The 23501-nt window shown below is 43.3% G+C and overlaps 1 protein-coding gene across 1 annotated transcript in view; it reads left to right on the top strand.

Annotated features, from left to right (window-relative positions):
- The first annotated feature begins 9363 nt into the window (after positions 1 to 9363).
- The window catches only part of SYNCRIP (synaptotagmin binding cytoplasmic RNA interacting protein), a 37132-nt gene continuing 22994 nt past the window's right edge, over positions 9364 to 23501 (top strand). Inside the window, 2 exon segments of the mRNA XM_073626896.1 lie at positions 9364 to 9584; positions 13414 to 13573. Coding sequence (XP_073482997.1) covers positions 13426 to 13573 — 148 coding nt within the window. The 5' untranslated portion in view covers positions 9364 to 9584; positions 13414 to 13425.

The following is a 23501-nucleotide window of genomic DNA, read 5'->3' as shown; positions in this document are numbered from 1 at the left end:
GTATATAAAAGAAATTAAAAAATGATTTGATTTAAAAAAAGGGGGGACAGTGTGTATAGGACGGGGGGGTATAGGGTTGAAGGGGATGTAGCAAAGGGGGCATTGTGTGCAGGAAGGGGGTGTAGCGTTAAAGGGGGGAAGTGTGTGCAGAAAGTAGGGGCAGTGTGTACAGGAATGGGGGTGTAGGATTAAAGAGGGCAGTGTATACAGGAAGGGGATTGTAGGGTTAAAGGGGGGGCATTATGTGCAGGAAGGGGGGCAATGTGTACAGTTTGTTTTTTGGGGGGTGGGGTGCAAGTAGCTGGTCTTGGCTATGGCGCAAAATAGTCTAGCACAGGCCCTGCCCATGATGGGTATGTGAAAATAGCAACAACTACTGTATATCTTGCACTCTCTGCCCAAGCCCCATCTTTTATACAAACCCCTAATATCTTTTGAGGAATGGTGTCAATGGCGTGGAACACTCAGATGAACCTTTCAACTATTATTGTGCATATGCTCCTATCCAGACCTGATAAACCTTCACAAGTTGGAAATGGATCAGCAGAATACATTTACAATTAGCCAGAAAAGGGGGATCTTGTTCTTTGCTCACAAAGCCTATATTTGTAGCAAATACCAAGATGTCAATTACAAGATTATGACCCAATGGTACAGGAAGATATCTGTCCTCGCCATAGTCTTCTGTCAACTGAATGATGTATGTTGGTATTGTAACTCATACAAGCACCCTATTACATATTTTTAGGGAATGTCCTGTGCCCTTTCTGGCAGTAGGTTATCCAAACCCCAACACAATTTGCTGAGATTTCTCTAACAACCAAGCAGCTGTCCTTTTAAAACTTGAGACCACTGTCCAGGAAGCGCTACATGAAATCATTGCCGGTCCATCTTTTTAATGTAGCCAGGGTATGTAACCCCAGCAATGGGAAACAAACAAATCCACAATGGTTTGCCAAGGTGAACAAAATAAATGGAAAACTCATAAGTCAGAACACACAGCCAGATAATTATACGCTTAATTTCAATATTCTCCTGACTACCTTCTATACACATGATAAAGATCTTTGTTAGAGAGGCTTGTTGAGGAAATGCTCTCCTTCCCTGATGTCCCATCCCCAAATAAATCCCCCATCAACACTGCCCCTACTCTACTATACAAGTTGATGTTCCCCCATGGGCAATAGAGCTCACAGGGTACCGATATTAAGTAATGCAACTTTATTTGTTGTTTTATTTCATATTAGCATCTATCAATGTATGATACCAGTGTTATCTATATCAGTTCTGGCTGTCTGTATCATTTGCATGCTTTGGTGAACCTCTTAAATTAGGAAAATAAAATCTTTCCTATCCCTCCTGCCACAGTGAAACTTTTGGTTACTCCCTGATGGTTGATATATGCCACTGCTGTGGCTTTGCCCAACTGAATTCTGATTAGACAACCCTGCAGTCCAGTTTTGCAGGGATAGCCAAATCACCCAGAGCTTCAGAATATTGATTGGGAGACCAGATTCCTGTCAGGGCTGGCTCAGCCCTTCCTTCTGTGAGCTGGCCGCTCAGCTGTCAGCTAATTGTCAGCTCTCATCCCTCTCCACAGTTACCCAGCTGTTCCTGATCCTGCTCGTCTGACCTGCCTACTTTAAGCTGTCCAGCTCACTTCATCTCTGCCTTCGCCTTGGTCACATCACAAGAAACCATCTCCTGCGTTCCTGTTTAAAGACTGGCTTTGCTGACATCCCTTCTGGCTCCTTATCCTGCTTGCTGTTCCTCAACTTTGATCCCTGACTTCTGGCCTGGCTGATTACCCGATCTGGCTACTGAACTCTGGCTTGGCTGACTACTCGATCCAGTTATTGGACCCTGGCTATGCTTTGACTACGCTTAATCTATTTACCTTTTTATTTTTATTAAAAAACAAGTGCGATTTTACTGTACTTCTGTCTCAGTCTGGTTCATGGTTTCTGACAGTAGGCGAAGGCCATGAAATCAGAAGATACAGTCAATCCACTTGTTGGTAATATTTTTTCCAGATTGGATGAGTAAGATCACCGCATGGATCAGTTTGCCATGGTGTTACAAATACTCCTGAGTCGCACGGCTCACCTGGAATCCCCCACTGTGGCTGCTCCGGTACAACCTGAGTCGCAGGCTGTCCCTGCTGCTGCTCCAGTCTCTGTGCCGGCACCCGCCTTGAGTATTACCTCTACAAGAGGTATGTCTGGTTCCTCCCCGCTTCCCCAGCGATTTGGGGACGATCCAGTTCAATGCAGAGGGTTTCTCAATCAGGTTGAGATAAACTTCGAGATGCTGCCCCAGGCGTTTCCCACGGACAGAAGCAAAGTAGGTTTCGTGATATCTTTGCTTTCTGAGAGAGCCTTGGCCTGGGCTAACCCTCTATGGGAGACGCAAAAAACCTGTTGTCTTGAGTTACCCTGATTTTGTGTCCTCCTTTAAAAGGGTATTCCCGCATGCTCCACTTCTGCTGCCAAGTGTCTCATGTCCATCAAACAGTGTACGAGAACACTGTATGATTGCCCAATTGACCTTCAACTTGGTGCCATACCCCCTCGTGGCCGGGTTTACCCTTTTTCGGTCTTGGAGGATAAAGCCATGGAGGAGTATGTTGCAGATGCACTTTCTCGAGGTTTTATCCGCAAATCCTCGTCTCCTGCTGGTGCCGGTTTCTTCTTTGTAAAGAAGAAGAGCGGTGAACTGAGACCTCGTATTGATTATAGAGGTCTCAATCGTTTTATGATTAAGAATGCCTACCCAATTCCACTGATTACTGAGTTATTTGACCGCCTCAAGGGAGCAACGGTTTTCACGAAGCTTGATTTGAGAGGGGCATACAATCTCGTGAGGATTAGGGAGGGCGATGAGTGGAAAACTGCGTTTAATATCAGAACAGGCCATTATGAGTACCTTGTAATGCCTTTTGGCCTTTGTAATGCCCCGGCAGTTTTTCAGGAATTTATTAACGATGTCCTCCGAGATTTGTTGCAGTTATGTGTGGTGGTTTATCTCGATGATATCCTCATATTTTCCAAGTCCCTGGAGAGCCACCACACAGATGTCTGTTGTGTGCTTCAGAAACTAAGAGAGAACAATCTGTATTGTAAACTGGAGAAGTGCAAGTTCCATCGTGAACAGGTTAAATTCCTGGGATATGTCATTTGCACTGCTGGTTTTTTGATGGACCCAGAGAAACTTTCGGCAGTCCTACAGTGGCCTTGACCCGTGGGTTTACATCCTCTGCAGCGTTTCCTGGTGGGTTTTGCCAACTATTATCGGAAGTTTATTCGTAACTTCTCGTCTCTGGTCAAGCCCCTGACTGATATGACCAGAAAGGACGGTAACCCACAGAGTTAGTCTCCGGAGCCCATTAAGGTCTTTGGGAGTCTCAAGGCTGCCTTTTCTTTCTGCTCCCGTGTTGGCACATCCTGATCCTACGTTACCTTTTATACTTGAGGTTGATGCTTCTGAGACTGGTGTTGGCACCCTTCTGTCTCAACGTCCCACCTCTGAGAGTGCTATACATCCTAGTGGCTACTTTTCCAAGAAATTGTCACCTGCGGAGTACAATTACGAGATTGGTTACAGAGAGCTGTTGGCGATCATTTTAGCCCTAAAAGAAAAGAAACATCTCCTCGAAGGTACCACTGTGCCGGTTCTCATTCTTACTGACCATAAGAATCTCACATTCTTGTCTGAGGCTAAACGCCTCTCTCCCAGAAGGGCGCGATGGGCCCTTTTCTTGTCAAGTTTCAATTATTGTCTCATTCTTACCCGGTACTAAGAATGTAAGGGCTGACGCCTTGTCACTAAAATTTTCCTCCACTTCCAAGTTGGAGACGGTTTCGGTTCCTGTGATTCCTCCTGATCGTATTTTGGCTACGAGAATGGCTCTAAGTTTTACAGTGCTCTCAGCAGGCACATCTGTTAGTAAGGAAAATAGTTACTTTGGGTCAGAACTAGTAAACCTGGAGTTAGGCTTTAATGTAGTTGAGTTGCTTTTCCATTTACTACTTGCAGCCATGAGCTTGTACCAGTTTTCAACAGTTTGCTCCCAGGTTCACATCTGTGATTGCCTCTGCGGGTCCACACCTGCTCCCGCACAGAAAAATGCGGGTGACAATAATCCTAATGGCACGATGCACGCACTGGAAATCGCATTGCACTTACAGTTCCCATGTGGGTTGCTATTCCAAAAATGGAAAGGGGATCTTTTCCATGTGTTTCCGGAGGCATGGCAGCCCATTCAGTGTGAACCAGGCCTTAATGTAAATGAGTTCCAAGCAGCTATATAGCCTCCTGGATATGTTTACAGTTCCAGTGTTCCATTCCCCTGCCCCCTTTCATGGTTCCCAGGCTCTCCTGCGCTACATTCAAAACAATCTCATTCATTCACGAATCTCATCTGCTGTGCTTAAAACCAGAAGTGCTCAGCTCTGAGCATTCCTGGCTGTCTTGGCTGTGGAAGCAGCTAATCAAACACAATCTGTGCTTAATTAGCCACAGTCAAGGGCAGGAGACATTAAAGTGGTTGTAAACCTTGAAAACAAAATACAAACAGAATATTACATCTGATACAGAATAAGAGCACATTTCATGTGTGTATAGTATGGCAGGGAGAAGAACAGCAACTGTAATTCTTCCTGCAATACTGATGGAAAAAAAACACATCCAAAAAGAAAAATGGTGACACCACACTCCCTCTCCTTTAAATAAGTCTGGGTGAGGAGAATCATGCATGAGCATGAGTGAAGGAGTGTGTATCCTGCTGCTCTGCACCTCACCTTGACTGAGATCAGAGCCGGCAGTATTTGATTTCACATTCCCCTTTGCTGGGTAGCTTTGCCGTGCACACTCCTTGCTAACGTGTGCGTGCCTTGCGACTGATGTGTGCACACAGTGAGAGTGACATGCACACACACTGCCAGCGCAGGTCTAATTTGTGGGGGCATTTGCAGCTTGGAGGTGGGTTGAGTGACTTCACAACTCCGTCACCCAAGCCCGGGTCCATGGATGGACATTTTGAGGTAGAAACACAGCGCTTTTAAATTTCATGATTCATTGATTTGGGTTTTAAAAATAGGGCATAGATAACTAAAGTGTGTATACATTTTTTGGGGTATGTATCCACTGATAGGGTGAGTCACTCCTCTTGTATCCTGTGTACTTTCAAGGAGAGGTGTCACGGTGGACTCCCAATTATCCACCAATGTTCAATAAAGAAAAAAGAAGGGACATGATCTCATGTGCAAAAAGTTTACTGAATGTTCTCCATACAATACGTGTATGAAGCAACAACTGTACAGTTTTGAGCATGCCATGCTCTTCGTCAGCTTGATGAAGAGCATGGCATGCTCGAAACTGTACAGTTGTTGCTTCATACACGTATTGTATGGAGAACATTCAGTAAACTTTTTACATTGGAGATCGTGTCCCTTCTTTTTTTTTATATATAGATCTATATCCACAGTATCTCAGAAAAGGGAGTACACCACTCACATTTTTGTAAATGTTTTATTATATCTTTTCATGTGACAACACCGAAGAAATGACACTTTGCTACAATGTAAAGTGTACAGCTTGCATAACAGTGTAAATTTGCTGTCCCCTCAAAATAACTCAACACACAGCTATTAATGTCTAAACTGCTGGTAACAAAAGTGAGTACACCCCTAAGTGAAAATGTCCAAATTGGGCCCAATTAGCCATTTTCCCTTCCCAGTGTCATGTGACTCGTTAGTGTTACAAGGTCTCAGGTGTGAATAGGGAGAAGGTATGTTAAATTTGGTGTTATCGCTCTCACTCTCTCATACTGGTCACTGGAAGTTCAACATGGTACCGCATGGCAAAGAACTCTCTGAGGATCTGAAAAAAAAAATGGTTGCTCTACATAAAGATGCCTAGGCTATATGAAGATTGCCAAGACCCTGAAACTGAGCTGCAGCACGGTGGCCAAGACCATACAGCAGTTTAACAGGACAGGTTGCACTCAGAACAGGCCTCGCCATGGTCGACCAAAGAAGTTGAGTGCACACCTTAGGGTGTTTCATTTTGTAATGTAAAAAAATAAACTGTAAAATTGTTGCAGACTTTACTTACCCTCCAAGTCGAAGTGATGTAAAAGATACATATGCTAAATTTAAAGAAGATTGGATAATAATTAGAGGTTGCACACTTTGATCTGTTTTGTAAAAGTAGGCAAAAAAAATGGATTTTTCAATGTTAATTACTTTTATTAGGAAAACTAGAAATCACAAACTTAAAATACTATTAAAACTATACATTAAATTAATAGGTAATATGATGTGCAAAACGTGTTATATTAATCAACTTTGTACAATGCAATCCCTTGTTTTGTTAGATTGATGATGACTTTTCTGTGATGCTCACCTACCCTCAACAAGAATTGTTTTTGTTGTTCATCCCTGACCGATTCGTTATACTCTTTTTTATCAAAGTAATTCCTCTTTCTGCGGTATCCACAACCTTAAGAGCGTTCACATGGCTTCTTAGAGAATCACTGCAGTATTCTGTCACATTGTGGATCCTAAACAATTCAAAGAACGTCTTTGTTTTATTAGTAACCAAATGGCTCAGATCTTTTCCTTCAAAAACCATGTTTTACCCTCTAATTGTCTCACTTCCTTTTTCTTTGCAGGTTTGGTTTCTAAATTTTTAGTCATATTTTCCTTAACAGCCTGAGTAATAAGTTCGTCCAAAAAAGCCAATCCTACGTTTGTTTCTGACAGATACCAAAGGTGTCTCTTAGCAACTGTGAGAGCACATTTTTTGACGTCTGCATCTGGGTAAGTGCTCAAAAGCTGTAGCATATCCAAATCATTCTTTGGAGCCCATCGACTTACAATTGCTTAATGCCAAAAGTGAACATATATGAGGCTGACAAAATGTGCAACCCCTTTCATTCCTTCCAATAGTCGTTGAGGAATATTCAACTGTTTAGTGAACAGGACAATTTTAAGTGCATATATTGCCTTTGCCATCCACCTTGCTTGATGCAGTGCCCCTGGGATCCTGAAACTGAAGTCGTTTTTAGACCAACCTCCTAGGTACAGGAGTGAGAGTTGTAATAACTCTTTGTAGTCTTCTCTTGGATGACTTCTGTCTTTTAGGACATTTTGGATGTAGTTAACCATTTTCACTTGCTGTTCTAGAAAGCCTTGAATGGGACTTTCTTCATCCAGCATTGTTGTATATGACTTCTTATCAAGTGAAGCCCACAGACTTTGCTTTGATAAAAGTGATCAATGTGTGTAACCCCTAAATATTATCCAATCTTCTTGAAATGTTGCATGTATATCTTTTACATAACTGAAGACTCGGGGCATAAGCAAATGCATATGAAAATCACATCTTTGGAAAAAGGAAACACCCTAGTGCACATGCTCAGCATCATATCTAGAGGCTGTCTTTGGGAAATAGACATATGAATGCTGGCAGCATTGCTGCAGAGGTTGATGGGGTGGGTCAGCCTGTCAGTGCTGACCATACGCCACACACTGCATCAAATTGGTCTGCATGGCTGACGCCCCAGAAGGAAGTCTTTTCTAAAGATGATGCACAAGAAAGCCCACATACAGTTTGCTGAAGACAAGCAGACTAAGGCCATGGATTACTAGAACCATGTCCTGTGGTCTGATGAGACCAAGATAAACTTATTTGGTTCAGATGGTGTCAAGCATGTCTCGCAGCAACCAGGTGAGGAGTACAAAGACAAGTGTGTCTTGCCAGTCAAGCATGGTGGTGGGAGTGTCATGGTCTGGGGCTGCATGAGTGCTGCTGACACTGGGAGCTACAGTTCATTGAGGGAACCATGAATGCCAACATGTACTGTGACATACTGAAGCAGAGCATGATCCCCTCCCTTCAGAGACTGGGCTGCAGTGCAGTATTCCAACATGATAAAGACCCCAAACACACCTCAAAGACGACCACTGCCTTGCTAAAGAAGCTGAGGGTAAAGGTGATAGACTGGTCAAGCATGTCTCCAGACCTAAACCCTATTGAGCATCTGTGGGGTATCCTCAAATGGAAGGTGGAGGAGCACAAGGTCTCTAACATCCACCAGCTCTGTGATGTTGTCATGGAGTGGAAGGGGACTCCAGTGGCAACCTGTGAAGCTCTGGTGAACTTCATGCCCAAGGGGGTTAAGGCAGTGCTGGAAAATAATGGGGACCAGAAAATATTGACACTTTGGGCCCAATGTGGACATTTTCACTTAGGGGTGTACTCACTTTTGTTGCCAGCAGTTTAGACATTAATGGCTGTGTGTTGAGTTATTTGAGGGGACAGCAAATTTACACTGTTATACAAGCTGTACACTCACTACTTTACATTGTAGCAAAGTGTCATTTCTTCAGTGTTGTCACATGAAAAGATATACTTACAAAAATGTGATGGGTGTACTCACTTTTGTGAGATACTGTGTGCATATTATATAGCGCCAACAGTTTGTGCAGCACTCTACAATATAAAGGGAGACAACACATTTCAATATAAAATGCCTAGGAGGGCCTTGCTCTTGGGAGTTTACAATCTAATAGTGAGGGGCTGGTGTAATAAAAACGAATAACCGAGGGATAAACTGATGGGAGAAATAGATTTGGTTATTAGCAGAAGGCAGGATAGATTCTGTGAAGAGAGGAGTCTCCAGGGATCGCCTAAAAGTGGACAGAGTAGGAGATAACTGGTCAGATTGGGGTAGTGAGTTCCAGAGGATGGGAGAGGCTCTGGAGAGGAGCATGGGAGCTAAAGAGCAAGAGGTGGGAGGAGCGGAGAGGACAGTTTGGGTGATATTTGGAAACAAGATTGTGGATGTAGCTCGGAGCAGAGTTGTGTGAGTGTGTGTACACACGTTAGTGAGGTTCTGAGTAGTTTCCTGGCAAAAAAAAACATGTATGCAAAAACAGTTGTCCAGATGGGAAGGTGTTAAGCAAAAAGGACATTAAACAAAGACACAAAGGTGTGCACCCAGCCTTGTGGGATGAAGTCTCCCTCATCCTGACACATACTCCCCCCACACCATTGACCATATGTCGCCGTCCACCTATCCCCACACAACAATGGTTCCCTGTGCTGTAGAAGCCGTAAAGCATCATTGCCCTATTCCTCGAGCATCCCTCCGCAGTGCCGCCATACCCAGCACACACTCGCACGCCTACGCCGAAAGGTGCGGACTACTACTATTGCTGCTGCTGCATCACCGGGGTTTCCTGGGCGGCTTCGCAGGGTCGCACGTGACCCCTCCCCCTAGAGAGGAGGGGCGTTGGAAGCCGGGGCAGGGGTAGCCCAGGAAACCCCGGACGTTGAATGACAGCCGTTCCATTAGCGGCGCGCGTCCCCATAGCCTAGTGCGCGTGCACGACGGAGGGGTGGGACTGGCTGCCAGCGGCGTGAGCTCGGCTCTCTCGGCCGCCATTTTACAACAGCCACACTCCACCGGACAAGGAGCTGCTTACTACTACACGAGGGTCGCGCTCGTCCAACGCCGTGACACCTGAGAGCAGAGCAGGCAGCCCGGATAGAGCCAGCACCCGCCCGGACCGGGACAGGTAAGTGAGCGCCTGTGTCCGTTGTGCTCGCTGTGGAGCCTATGGAAAATGGATTCCAGCAGAGGAGCACGTTGTGGCCGCGGCTGCCTTGTGTGAGGGGCGGGGAGGCCGGGGAAGGGAGAAGCGGCCCGTGACACGAGGCGACCCGGCTACACCGCTTCCTATAGGATGAGGGAGCTGGCTCCGGCCTGGAAGCATGGCGGGCCTCACCGGAGAGGACACGGCGGCTCCTTACCGCCCGATCGGTGAATGGAAGCCGTAATGTGTGTGCGGGGGAGGGGGGATGTTCTCCTGTCCTCAATGGAGGCTGGGCACACGATGGCATCGATCGGGGGGTCACGGCGTGCTGTGCTGCTATTGTTCTGGGCTCTGCATTGTGCGAGCGTGTGCTGGCATTGTGGAGGGAGGAGAGCACGTGTCTGCAGAGGGCTCCGGGCCCGGCCTACGATCGGCCTATGGGTGGGGAGAACGACAAGGCGCTTTGTTCCCGGAGATCAGCACACCGGCCATGCGGGCGGGAACAGCATTGTAGGGCGCTACTGCTAGGCCTAGGCAGCATTGTCATGGCTTGTTCTAGGCGGCCATGCTGCATGGCTTTCCCGGGTGATCGGGACTACTAGTATGAACCAAAACGCCTCCACTCTGCCATTTGATCACACTAAGACAATGGGGCAATTACCAAGACTGGTGCGGGCTAACCAATCAGCTTCTAACTTCAGCTGCTTTAGTCTAGTCTTTGAAAATGAAAGCTAGAGGCTGATTGGTTACCATGTGCAGCTGCTCCAGGGTTAGTGAATTCACTGTGATCACCTTGTAAAACAACCTGTTCAGTTTCACACAGAAATGAAAGGCAGAACATTTGTATAGGTATAAACAATATATAAATACCCTTCTTTTTTTTTAAAATCAGTAACATTCCCTCTGTTCTCCCTTGTATAAGAGCTGGGGGAGGAGAAGCAGCAGTGCACTGAGCTTCCTGTTGAATGGTTGACAGGTCTGATCATTGGAGGAGAGCATAACTAGAGAACTCACCATGGTGCGCTCTCCTGCATAGTGTGGTCAGTTTTTAATAGGAACGCAGAGGGACTGGCAGCAGTATCACCAGGGATTTCACATAAAGCAAGCAATACAAAGAGAACAAGATTTTTTTTTTCTCTCATACAAGTACATGGTGCAGCAGACACATACCAGGAATACAAAGTGTTAGGGTAACAAACGCTGCATGCATAGGTAGCCCCTAGATCAGCCATGGTTCCTGGCCTATGTCAGAGTTGTTTCCCTTGAGATGTAAGCTTGGTCTTCTTTTTTTCACTGATGTGCAATGCAAAGGGTCATTACTTTAATGACTGCCAACTGAAGGGGGGCTTTTTTTTTCTCTGAGCACCTGTGAGGGATCATTCACATGGACTAGTCCATAAAGTGCAAAGACCCATGTGCAGGTAACCTGTTATTTTAATGGAGATGAAGTGAGTGTATAAACTCACTACAATGCTCCCCCCCTCAAGGGTCCCTACAGGGTGAAAAAGTTGAGAATGACTGGTCTAAATAGAGAATACAGACTGGAAAAATAAAGCTCTAAGGCCTCATGCACACGCCAGTAGCTTTAGCTGTAGATCAGGGATATGCAATTAGCGGACCACCAGCTGTTGCAAAACTACAAGTCCCATCATGCCTCTGGGTGTCATGCTTGTGGTTGTCGGTCTTGCTATGCCTCATGGGAATTGTAGTTCTGTAGTTTTGCTAATTGCATATCCCTGCTGTAGAACATCACATTTTTTTTATTTTTTGCAAAACTACAGTATAGTCTCACAAAAGCATGTGGCTCAAAACGTTCATAAACGCAGAATAGCCACGTTTTCAGAGTTTTACAGCTGAAAAACTCCCCTTCAAACCCACTAGTTCTGGGTTTTTTTTTTTTTCAGCCAGACAACGCCCCAGCCAAAAAAGCTGATAACAGCCTATGTGTGTGTGTGGACACATAGGATAACATGGTGGGGAGTTTACTGGCTGCAAAAAAACATCTGAAGCCCAAAGCAGCGGCTGTAAAAACGTCCAGTGTGCATGAGGCCTTAAAGTGGAACTTCACTCTCCCAATCAGCATTGATTATTTTTAATCCTCATGCTGCTACCATTTGTAAATAGGAAGGTATAGATTTACTTGTTAAGTTTTTTTTTTTTTCCCACTTCAGTTACTTCCTGGTTTCTTGCCCAGGGAAATGTCATACATCCCAGGACTCTTCAGGGGGAGGAGAGAAGGGGTTTACGCAGCTAAGCACATTCCCCTGCATGTATGCTTGAACTAAGTGCACATAGATTCCAAAAAGTAAACCCTACATGAATTATCTGCTCTTACTCAAGATGGCCAGGGGGGGTTTCAAGGTGATTACTTAACTATATAAATCATGGATGGATTGGGGTGTTTGCTTTGAATATTAGAAATGAATTAAATAGTGTTTTTGGTTTGTGGTGCTCAGATACAGTGAAGATCTGCTTTAAGGCTAAAACATCTTTGCATCAATTGAAGCAGAACTACACTGCATCTTATCACCAACTGAAACTCTATTTGAACCAACAAAAAAATGCTGTTTAATTTTATATATAAAGCAATTCCCCCATCTATCCATGTCGCAGTGCTTTATTACTTTGAAAAACACCCCCTAATATTTCTAGCTGTTGCCACCTTGAGTAAGAGCAGATGATTGATTGTAGCATTTATTTCCTGGAATCTATCTGCCTTTAGCTCAGGCAGGAGGGTGTGGCTGAGAAAATCTCTCCTCTTTGAAGACTCCTGGGATGTATGACATCTTTGGCCTAGACCTGTAAACCAGGAAGTAACTAAAGAAATGTAAAAAAAAAAAAAAATTAAGTTTAAACAAGTAAAAACAATCTACTTTCCTACTTCTTTACTAATGCTAGCAGCACATGGATTGAAAAGTTAATAGTGAGAGAGTATAGTTCCTTGGTAAAGGGGAAGTTCAGCTCTACCTCCTCCCTCCACATAGCGAGATGTCATTGGGCTAAACACTGCTCAATCTCTATTGCTAAGGCAGCCTTCATTTTTTTTTTTTTTTCTTTCTCTGTTTAACCAGCAGGTTGGACAAAAAAAAAATAATGCCCCAATTCCCTCATCCACACACTTGATGGTAATCACTCGCCTGAGTTATTGTATTCTGACAGTGGGGTAATAGAAGTTGGATCGGTTGATAACTTCTGTACAACCAGCTTACCCATACACAAATCAAAATTCGGCCTTTGCTTGCTGAACCAGCCCAATCTCCATCCATGGATGGACGCAATTCTATAGGGACAAATGAGAAAGTCTCACGGTGATCCTGCCAAATTTTGACATATTGCCAGCAGATTCATCTGTCTGAGATCAGTCGGCTTTACCTTTTATTATATTCTAGCTTTCACTTTGGGGTTTTTTCTTCTTGGGGCTGCAGCATAAGTAGATCTTTCATTTAAAGCCTGCTTTAAAATATGCCACCTTTTTCTAAGCCTCGGGGAGTTTTCCTGTGGTTCTCCCTTTTACATTGTTTGCTCTTTTTGGTTCATACTAATGTCCTTTGCTAGATGGTGATTGTAATAGTAATTTATTGTCTGTGCCATTCTGCACAGAAACTACTTTTCCTGCTTGGGTGCAATTACTGTAGGTCTGACTTTTTTAATAGGTGAGCAAATTTACCACTAAATGTCAGACACACTGCAAATCTGAATGCTTTCTTTTGCTTTCCTTGTGGTTAGAGGCAAAAATGTGCCTAGTTTGTGCATGCACAATTTGAGTATTTATAGCCATCGGTTAATGATGCTGATTATTGCATTTGTACAGATATCTGGAGATATGGCCGCTGAACATGTAAATGGAAATGGTACAGAAGAGTCCATGGATACTTATGCTGCAGTTGTCCCATCAGAGCATTTACAGACATTGCTCGATGCTGGTTTACCACAGAAAGTTGCTGAAAAACTAGATGAAATTTACATTTCAGGTAAGACTTGGTTCTTGCAAAACAACTTCTATTTTAGATTTATTTTCCCCATTGGATTCTGCCTAAATTAGCAACTTTTTGTGGTTTCCAAAACATGGGAACTGCAGGTATAATTTGTATGCCCATCCCCTTCAGTGCTTGAGGTGTCTAAATTGCGTTGCTCTGCAACTGAACTCTCTAACAGTGAAGGGATTTTTACCATGCAATGCCCCCCCCAAGACCACTGGGTGCCTAGTATACTCATTTTATTTGTTTTTAATCTTGAATTTTGCAATAGTTTTTTTTTTTTTTTTTTTTTTTTTTTTTGAATGAGCACCATGGCAGTATAACAATGTGTTTTTTTTTTTTTTTTTTTGTTTTGTTTTGTTTTGTTTTGTTTTTTTTTGTTTTGTTTTTTTTTGTTTTTTAAAGGCTTAGTATAAGCACATCTGTAGCTCTTATACATAAAGTAAGTAGATATGTTTTGTATGCACCACCCTGTTTTTCTGCCTACATATAAAGTGTAAAATGCGGTATGTACTACAAACACAACATGATTACATGGGCCTGCCTCAGAAATCCTTTCTTTAGTGGTTTAATAAAGAAGTATCTTGTACATATTCAACTCTTAATGGCTGCAGCATTCCTGTGATGCTGCAGTTGTCCCTTGCCAGCCCTAATACCGTGAACGCATGATTGTGGCTGTCAATTGTCGATTTTTTTCTCTGCCCCTCAAGTGCTCACTGGGGAGGGGGCTGAGATGGCTGCCCATCAGGCATCTGGGTGAATCCCTACAATGTGGTTGAGATCCTTCCAGAGCGGCTCTGTGATATTGGCCGACAGCAGGCTTTAGACTGCTGTAGGTTGATTCTGGGTATCAGGAGAGCACAAATAAGTGCACTCCTGTGACCCACAAGAGAAGTATGGCCAAAAAAGCTTTAGCTGTACTTCACACTATTGTCTGGCATGATGAAGAATACGATTGGATGGGGGGGGGTTTAGCCACAGGTTTTTAAAGACTCAGTAACATGCAAAATTCAGAATATTGCTGCACTCCTTGGTATCTTTATTGAAGCATTAAAATCGCATCACAGGTATGACAGGAACAAGAAAGGTAACGCGTTCAGGTTTGAGTAAGCGCTGACTTTAGCGCAAAACACATTACCTTTCTGGTTCCTGTCATACCTGTGATGTGAATTTAATGCAGCAATATTCTGGATTTTGCATGTTGCTGAGTCTCAGATGAGCTGTGCAGCACCCTGGGTTCCAGTTCACAACATGCCAGAGTCAGTCACTCACCTAGAGTGGCATTTCTTTGGCTTCACAAGTTTTAAAAGTTAACTCTCTATGTTCTCTGATACTTTGTGGGAGGGAGCTTACCTGAGCTTTCCAGTCAAGTAAGCTTTCTTGTATTGAAGGATTTTCACTGTGCTTAGGCTCTAAAAAGCAGATGGCATAAAATGCTGGAAAAAATATGAAGCACTTAAAGACTAAACCCAAATTAATAAGTGTCCTCAGACACTTGTATTTAAAATGGCATATGAGTTCATATAGAGTCCAGAAGACACCCAAGGTGTATAACCAGATAGACTACAGGTGAACAATAGTAGATCCTCCAACGAACACCAACACACCGGGCCTCTTACCCCAAAGTATGGACCACTAGATTATATAGGTGGTCAAACAGGCATAATAGTAATCTACTGGCTGTTCTCCTCCTCTAAGACAGCGTGCAAATGGATCCTGTATATCCCTCAAGGGTGGTAAATCAATGGGTGTTTCGGTGCCGCTCACACACAGCCGGCAAGGCTAATGAAAAGCCTGGAAAGGTCTGATAGCAGGTGCAAAACCAGCTCACCAGGCTGAGCTTTCTTGTATTGCATAGTTTCTGACGAAGCTAAAGATAATATGTATAGTCAGCTTTATGTAAACCTAATTGGGGGAACCGAGTCTCCATCCCTTCAGTGTTCTTGATTGACTTAAAGTGGGGGTCCACTCGTTTGCAAGCTTTATTAAGTCAGCAGCTACAAAAAGTGTAGCTGCTGACTTTTAATAAACACACTCATCTGTCCCACGATCCAGTGATGCCGCCACCCGAAGCCTCGCTCCTCTCCCCCTGCCTCTCCGCAGCACTAGCATTACAAATGTGAGCACCTGGCTTGCGGCTTTACAGCCGATGCGCATACGCAAGTCGTGGCGAGGCAATCCTCTGGGACCTGTGACATATCCCAGAAGATGCGGTTCTTATTTTTTTTTTTTGCGCTATAAACAAAAGACTGTTTTGAGAAAACTTTTTTTTTTTTTTTACTTTTCAGCTAAAATTCTCTCTCTCTACATGCATATTGATTGGTTTGCGCAAAAGTTATCCTTATCTACAAACTGGGAAAGACTTATGGTCTTTATGTTTTTACTGGTACTAGCGGAGATCTGCTTTTATTTTTTTTTTTTTTTAATTTTTTTTTTTGCAGGACTGCAAAATTGCACAGTTGAATTGAGAAAATTTTACATTCTTCTGTTTTGATTTTCCCACCCATGCAGTTGAAGACAATATTTTGACTTTAACTAGTACAGCCCTCAAATTTTCCACTTGCCTACTCGCATTTTGCGAGTGAATAATGAGGGTAGGTGAGGAGCTGGGCTGCCTGGGAGCAGTGGGGGGGTGCGAGCTTTGGCGGGCAGGGTTGATTATTTTTTGCGCTATAAACAAAAAAGTGACAATTTTGAAAAAACAATATTTTGTACACTTTGCTATAATATCCCCAATTTAAAAAAAAAAAAAAATTTCCTCAGTTTAGGCCGATATGTATTCTACAAATTTTTGGTAATAAAAATCGCAATAAGCGTACATTGTGTTTCGCAAAAGTTATAGCGTCTACAAAATAGGGAAAAGGTCTATGGCATTTTTAATTTTTTTTTTTTTTTTTTTACTAGTAATGGCGGTGATCAGCAAAATTTTTTGTTTTTTCGGGACTGCGACATGGCGCACACATCAGACTCTTGACACATTATTGGGACTATTGACAATTATACAACAATCAGTGCTATAAAAAGGCACTGATAACTGTGTAAATGTCACTGACAGGGAAGGGGTTAACACTAGGGGATGATCAAGGGGTTAACTGTGTTCCCTAGTGTGTTCTAACTGTAGGGGGGATGGAAGTTACTGGAGGAAATGAATCTGCCTCTTCACAAAACAGGGATTTGTGTGTTTACACGCACACACGTCCCCGTTCTGCCTCTCGTGGCCGGCGGTCATCATGACCACCGCCTCACACTTTGGCACCCCCGCAATGCAGCCGGCGTGTGCTTGCTGTTGCACTTAATGGGACCAACGTATAGCTACTACGGTTCGCAGGATTGTGCCGACCTGCCACAGTATGGTGGCGGCTGGTCGGCAAGTGGTTAAAAACCACGTAAGAAATTTCTAAGGGTTACCAAACACAACTGATCATAGTCCTGGTTTGAGTGTTGCTTCTAATGATGTGAGTTTTCCTCGCTCTGGTTATTGTCCCACCTAGGAAGACATACAGACTGAAATCTTCCAGCTTAAAAAAAAAAAAAAAAAAAATTATATAGGAGTAAGGAACAAAAATCTGTCTATTGAACATTTCCCTCATTCGCTGACCTGAAGACAGTGGTCACTAAGAATAAAAGTGAGGGCAAATCTTCAGCTGGCACACATGTCAATAAAAGAAAAATCGGACAAATGTTCTAATCCTAACGTCTTACCCAATTCAAAAGCGAACAAAACATTTTGACTGGGGTTATAATTTAATGCTGCTGTTGCCGTCACTAAAATTGAAGTGTAAGGCCCCTTTCACACTGGGGCGGTTTGCAGGCGTTATTGAGCTAAAAATACCGCCTGCAAACCGCCCCTAAACAGCCTCAGCTGTTTGTTCAGTGTGAAAGCCCGAGGGCTTTCACACTGAAGCGGTGCGCTGGCAGGACAGTAAAAAAAGTCCCGCGAGCCACATCTTTGGAGCGGTGAAGGAGCGGTGTGTTCACCGCTCCTTCCCATTGAAATCAGTGGGACAGCGCGCCTATACCGCGGCTATAGCCGCGCTGTACGAGCGGGTTTAACCCTTTTTCGGCCGCCAGCGGGGGTTAAAACTACACCGCTAGCGGCCGAATACAGCCGCAAAACGGCGGTAAAACAATGCTAAAAATAGCGCTGTTTTACCGCCGACGCCCCCACCGCCCCAGTGTGAAAGTGGCCTTAGGCCTCGTGCACACTGGGTGTTTGCCCAGCTCTCCTGAACGCCTTTCTCCTGGCAAGAGAAAAGTAGTATATCTAATGCTACATTTTTTGTAAACTAGGCGTGTCAAACACTTTAGCACTTTAGCTTTTTATCTCAATGGACAGAATTTTTTTTCTTGGCAATTAAATGAATGCCAAACGCACCTTTTTAGATGCGTTTAGGCATGTCATTTTTTTTTCTGCCAAAACCCTGCTGCTCCTGAATGTGCTGTTATGGATTTTTTTTTTTTTTTTCTGCCTCTAAACGCATGTGTGTGCATGGACATACAGGTTAAGATTGAGAGGTGTTTAGAGGCAGAAAAAGGGTCAAATGCTTCTGAAAGTAGCATTTTTAAATACCAGTGTACGTGAGGCCTAATCTTTATGCTAGACCAGTGATGGTGAACCTTGGCACCCCAGATGTTTTGGAACTACATTTCCCATGATGCTCAACTAAGCTGCAGAGGGCATGAGCATCATGGGAAATGCACTAGACCAATGCTTTTGGCACATAGCTGGTGGCTTCTCAGGGCAAGCACTTTGACTGCCCAGGTTCTCTGAAATGCGCTTGCTTAGGATGCATTCACACCTGCGAATGCACCCGACATGATTACACGTCAGGCAGTCTGTGTCATGGGGGCGTGGCATGGTTGGAGCCCAGGCTGAGGTTGTCATTCTTACCATCATACTCGTGTGGATGTTCGGCGCCAGGGATTCCTTTCTTTCTCTCTCCAATCTGTGTCCTGGGCCAGTCAGTCGCATGTGATCTCTGCATGAGAGATTACATGCAAGTGGTCAGGATTAGCTGCCAGGAGTCGGCAGCCTCCTATTGCTTTCAACACCTATCACTGGGAACATTTGCTGGGGTTCTCGCATGGATGCCAGGTGCATTTGCAGGTGTGAATACACCTTTACTGGGTTGATTGGGTCTAATCAAAGACATGGGTAAGCTGTGCTGCTACTTTTTTTTGATGGGGACGGGCCTAGGCCTGCATCCCAACCAGAACAATGAGGAAGGACTTGACTTGCAGGCAGTGCTACATTAGGCAAGTATAACACATTTCAGGTTTGTTTTACGAAAATACATTTGGTGCGTTCATGCATTAAATATGAACGCCATGAGCAAGTAAGAGGAGGCTGGTTTATTTCCTTTGCCCCGATGTTTGATAGCCCCACCTATGAACTTTTTATGTAGCCCATTGTGCTAGGGATTGTATTTAAAGTTTTTCTGCAGACCTCTATGAACACAAAGGTAGAAGGACTTGGATGAGGTGTTTGCCAAGGGGCATGTTGTTTGAGCAGAGAAATGTACATAAATTGCATTATTCTCCAGGTCTGCTTTGCACTGTGCATGCGTTTTCCTGTAAATGCTGCGTACAGCAGGATACTTTTTTTGCAAGGCATATTTTATGCATGTTCTAAAAGCAGAAGGAAGCCCCATCCATAGGGGTTTCAAGTATTGCTTTACTTAAAAAATAGACTTGATTTCTAATGTCAGGTTGGCTCTGAAGTACTGTGTGTTCGTTACCTTCCTGCCATAGTTTTATGGACTACCTGTCTCTCTACAGGGGCATGGTGGAATGGATATTCTACTCTAGTGCAAGGAGACTGCATACATGCAGAATTTTATTCTGCCAGCTCTGAGTGTGAAATTTATGCTTTAGCACTTAAAGTGGAACTAAGCACAAAGTGAAGGTTTGCTCTTCTGTAGGGATCAGTTAGTAATGTTTGTGCCTAAACAGTACTCGGGCACTTCCTCTGAGTGTGGCATGGCATACTGTATGTCTGCAGTGTGACTCTAATGCTCTACCATCTTGACTGCTAGTGTCAAGAGATTGTGATCTCACTACTTTTTCACTGCTCTCCTTGCTGAAGACTCTGATATAAGCAAACAAATCCCTGCCTCTACTAATATGGCTGCCTCCACAAAGAGACATTGCAGAAGAAGGCACAAGTCAGTAATTGGGGGTGTGTAACATCAGCAGCAGGGACACCAAAAACCATAGTGGTCTTTTGGTCCCTTCCTGAATTCTTTTGGGTGTATAGCTTCGAGTTCAGCATCTTCTCTTTAAAACTGGATGAACAGTCATTTGGGAGGACTGGTAGTTTTTTATGCTCTGTAGCAAGGATTTGATATGTGCAGTACTGCAGACTTTCTATACAGGGCAAAGGGCACCGATTGGTATTAGCTGATTGAAAGTGGTTATCCTTTAAATTATTGCCGCGTGTATATTTCCTTTAGGTGATCGTGTTTTTTATTTTCTGTGCTTTTTAGAAGTTAATATGGTATAAAGAACTTTCATGACTATGTAACATGAGTGGATCGGTTACTATCTTTATCAAATTCAGTTAATGTGAATTTTTATTTTTCTGTAGTTGATTGTGAATGTAAAAAATAATCCGTTGCGATAGGGCTAATAGCTTTAGTTTCTAATGCTTCTGTAGAGTACCCACCTTCATCTGTCTGTTTAGGTAAAGGAGCAGGTGCTTTTCTAAAACCAAAATGACCAGTGACAGACATACCTGAATGAAGGGCATTTAGAACTACCTATAGTTTCCAAAACGTGTGTATTTTTTCCTGACAAGAATATTAAAGTGGATCGTGGCGATACCTCGCATGTGTGGTTTGAACACCGTTTACATATGCGGGCGCTTCTGCGCGAGAGCACGGAAGGGACAGGGCGCTTAAAAAAAAAAAAAAAAAAAATTCTTGTTTTTTGGATGAAATGGGACAGTGTAAAAAAAATAAAATAAATACTTTTTTTTTTTTTTCTTCCTATTACAAGGGATGTAACCATCTCTTATTAGGGCTGCAACTAACTATTATTTTCATAATCAATTAGTTGGCCGATTATTGTTTCGGTTAATCTTTTAAAAAAAAAAAAAAAGTGTATAATTTAGTTAATATGTAAAGTTTTAAAAAAAGGCAATTTATTCTTAAATATCTCTATGTAGTGGTAAATATAAATAACCAACTATATGGTTAGGGAGCAAAATATCTAATCCACTCTGAGAATGGGTGAATCAGATAAATATCAGACTCTGAGATCAATTTTTTTTATTTAAAGTCTTCCTTTAAAAAAAAATTTAACTTTAAGAACGTTCGATTTTTCTAATCGTTAGTGGGGTCAAATCGACGTTCATTTTCAACCACAGTGACAGGAAAATTTGGAAATAGAAAACTTCTTGGTCAAAGGAATTTTCAGACAGTGTATGTGGTTTTCTTCAAAAATTACATTCATTTTAAAAACAATGTTAAAAAAAGGTGAAAATTTCAACAACATTCTTTCATTCAGCAAATGTACAAAGATTTTTCATATGAATATTCTCGTCTGAAAATTGATCCGTGTGGTCAGCATAAGGCTCAGTACACACCTGTACAGTTTGCTTTTGATCTGTTTCTGCAGTGCTTTTTGCTGTGCGTTTTGATTTTTGCGCATGTGATTTTGATGCGATTTGCATTTTTTTGCCCAGTTTGTTGGGCAGATTAAAAAACACAAATTGCTGCAAAAACGCATTATGGCCTCTTTCACACGGACTGTCCGTTCAGGTCCGCCTGTCAGTTTTTTAGGAGTACCTGAACGGACACTCCATGGAGGTCTATGGAGCGTCGGATGTCAGCGGTGACATGTCCGCTGACATCCGACCCGCTCCGATCCGAAAAAGTGTAACGGAGGAAAATCCTACTTTTACATCTGTTTTCAGATCAGATCGGGTGATGACGGACTCTGGACGGACCTGTCATTTTGCTGGATGTTCACGGGACGGATCATCACTGATCCGCCCTATGTGCTTCTCCATTGAAGTATGTTGCACCAAAAAAGCACCGTTTTGCGTTAAAGTACTTGACCTTTTCCAAATACGCAGCGGCTGAAAAAGCATAGATGTGAATGTGTCCCATAGGAAACCATGTAAGTGAACTGTAGTGCGTTTCTGCAAAAAGCACCAAAAAAACAGATGTGAACCAGGTCTAAGACATTTAGTAACATAATGGGGTTAAAAAATTTTTTTTAGCCCTTTATAGTACAAAAAAAACAGGCCATCACTACTGTAAGGGGTTTATTTTTTTACTGTAGAATTGTTACTGGCTGATCGATTATGAAATTAGTAATCCAATTCATAATCGATTAGTTGTTTCAGCCCTATCTCTTATAATAGAAAAAAAGCATGACAGGACCTCTTTAACCACTTAGGGCCCTTTCACACTGGGGCGGGGGCGGCGTCAACAATGGGCAGGAGCGGTATATACTCCATTCCTTCACCGCTCGGAAGATGCTGCTAGCAGGACCTTTTTTTTCCCATCCTGCTAGCGCACCCCTCCAGTGTGAAAGCCCTCGGGGCTTTCACACTGGAATTAAAGCAACAGCACTTTCAGGTCGGTTTGCAGGCGCTATTAGCACAATAGCGCCTGCAAACCGCCCCAGTGTGAAAGGACCCTTAAGGACCAGAAGATTTTCCGCCTTAATGACTAGACCATTATTTGCGATATGGCATTGCTTTAACTGACAATTTTGAGGTCATGCGATGCTGTACCCAAACAAAATTGACCCCCCACACACACACACAAATAGAGCTTTCTTTTGGTGGTATTTGATCACCTCCTGCGGTTTTTATTTTTCGCTCTAAACAAAAAAGAGCGACAATTTAAAAAAACAATAATTTTTTTTTTTGCTATAATACACCCCCCCCCCCCAAAAAAAAATATATATATATATATATATATATATAATTTTTCACAAATTTCTTCCTCAGTTTAGGCAGATATATATTTTCTACATATTTTTGGTAAAGAGAAAATCGCAACAAGCGTATATTGGTTTGCGCAAAGTTTTTTTTTTTTTTTTTTTTTTGCGGGACTGCGACATTGCGGCGGACAGATCGGACACTTTTCCACACATTTTTGGGACCCTTGACATTTATTCAGCGATCAGTGCTATAAAAATGCACTGATTACTGTATAAATGTCACTGGTAGGGAATGGGTTGTGTTCCCTGCTAGGTGTTTCTAACTGTATGGGGATGTGACTTGCTAGAGGAGACAGATTGCTGTTCCTACTTAGTAGGAATGCACAATCTGTCTCTCCTTTCCTGACTTAATCGGGATGTGTGTGTTTAGTGTTTACTCATACATCCCCCCCATTTTGGCTCTCAAGGCCGGCGGACATCGCAGCCACGCGCATCGTATCCGTCCCTAAAAAAGACCTCAGATCTCACATTTACACTTAAGGGAAGTATACTTCCATACTTAGGTGGATTACTCTGAGAACCGAGTGATCGAACATCACCGATGGCTAGGTTCTCAGTTTCCAGAGAGGAGAGCTGCTGACTGTCAGTCAGCAGCTCTCCTCTCTGCTCCTCCATGCTCACTGGAGCGCTGAGCTGTGGAGGGACGGGGATCGGCCGTCTTGGTCTCTCAGCAGCTCGCTGAGACAGGCATCAGTCCAGGCACCTGGCGGATGCAGACTTTATTGTCGTGATGACACAGTGCCTGGACTGATTCCAATGATGTCAGCAGAGAACTAACTTTAGACCGCTCTCTGAAAGCGGGTCACAGGAGTGCAAAACGAATTGCACTATTGTGACCCTTAGGCGAAGCCCAGCCAAACGAGCTCAGGCTGGACTTCTCCTTTTTTAAATGCAATAAAAAAATTGTCCTTTAAGGCCGTTGGGCAGAAGTGACGTTTGACGTCGCTCCCGTCATCTAATCGCTGCT

This window comes from Aquarana catesbeiana, linkage group LG04 (assembly GCF_042186555.1).
Source record: "Aquarana catesbeiana isolate 2022-GZ linkage group LG04, ASM4218655v1, whole genome shotgun sequence".
Lineage (NCBI taxonomy): Eukaryota > Metazoa > Chordata > Amphibia > Anura > Ranidae > Aquarana > Aquarana catesbeiana.
This window is presented reverse-complemented; position numbering and strand designations above follow the sequence as displayed.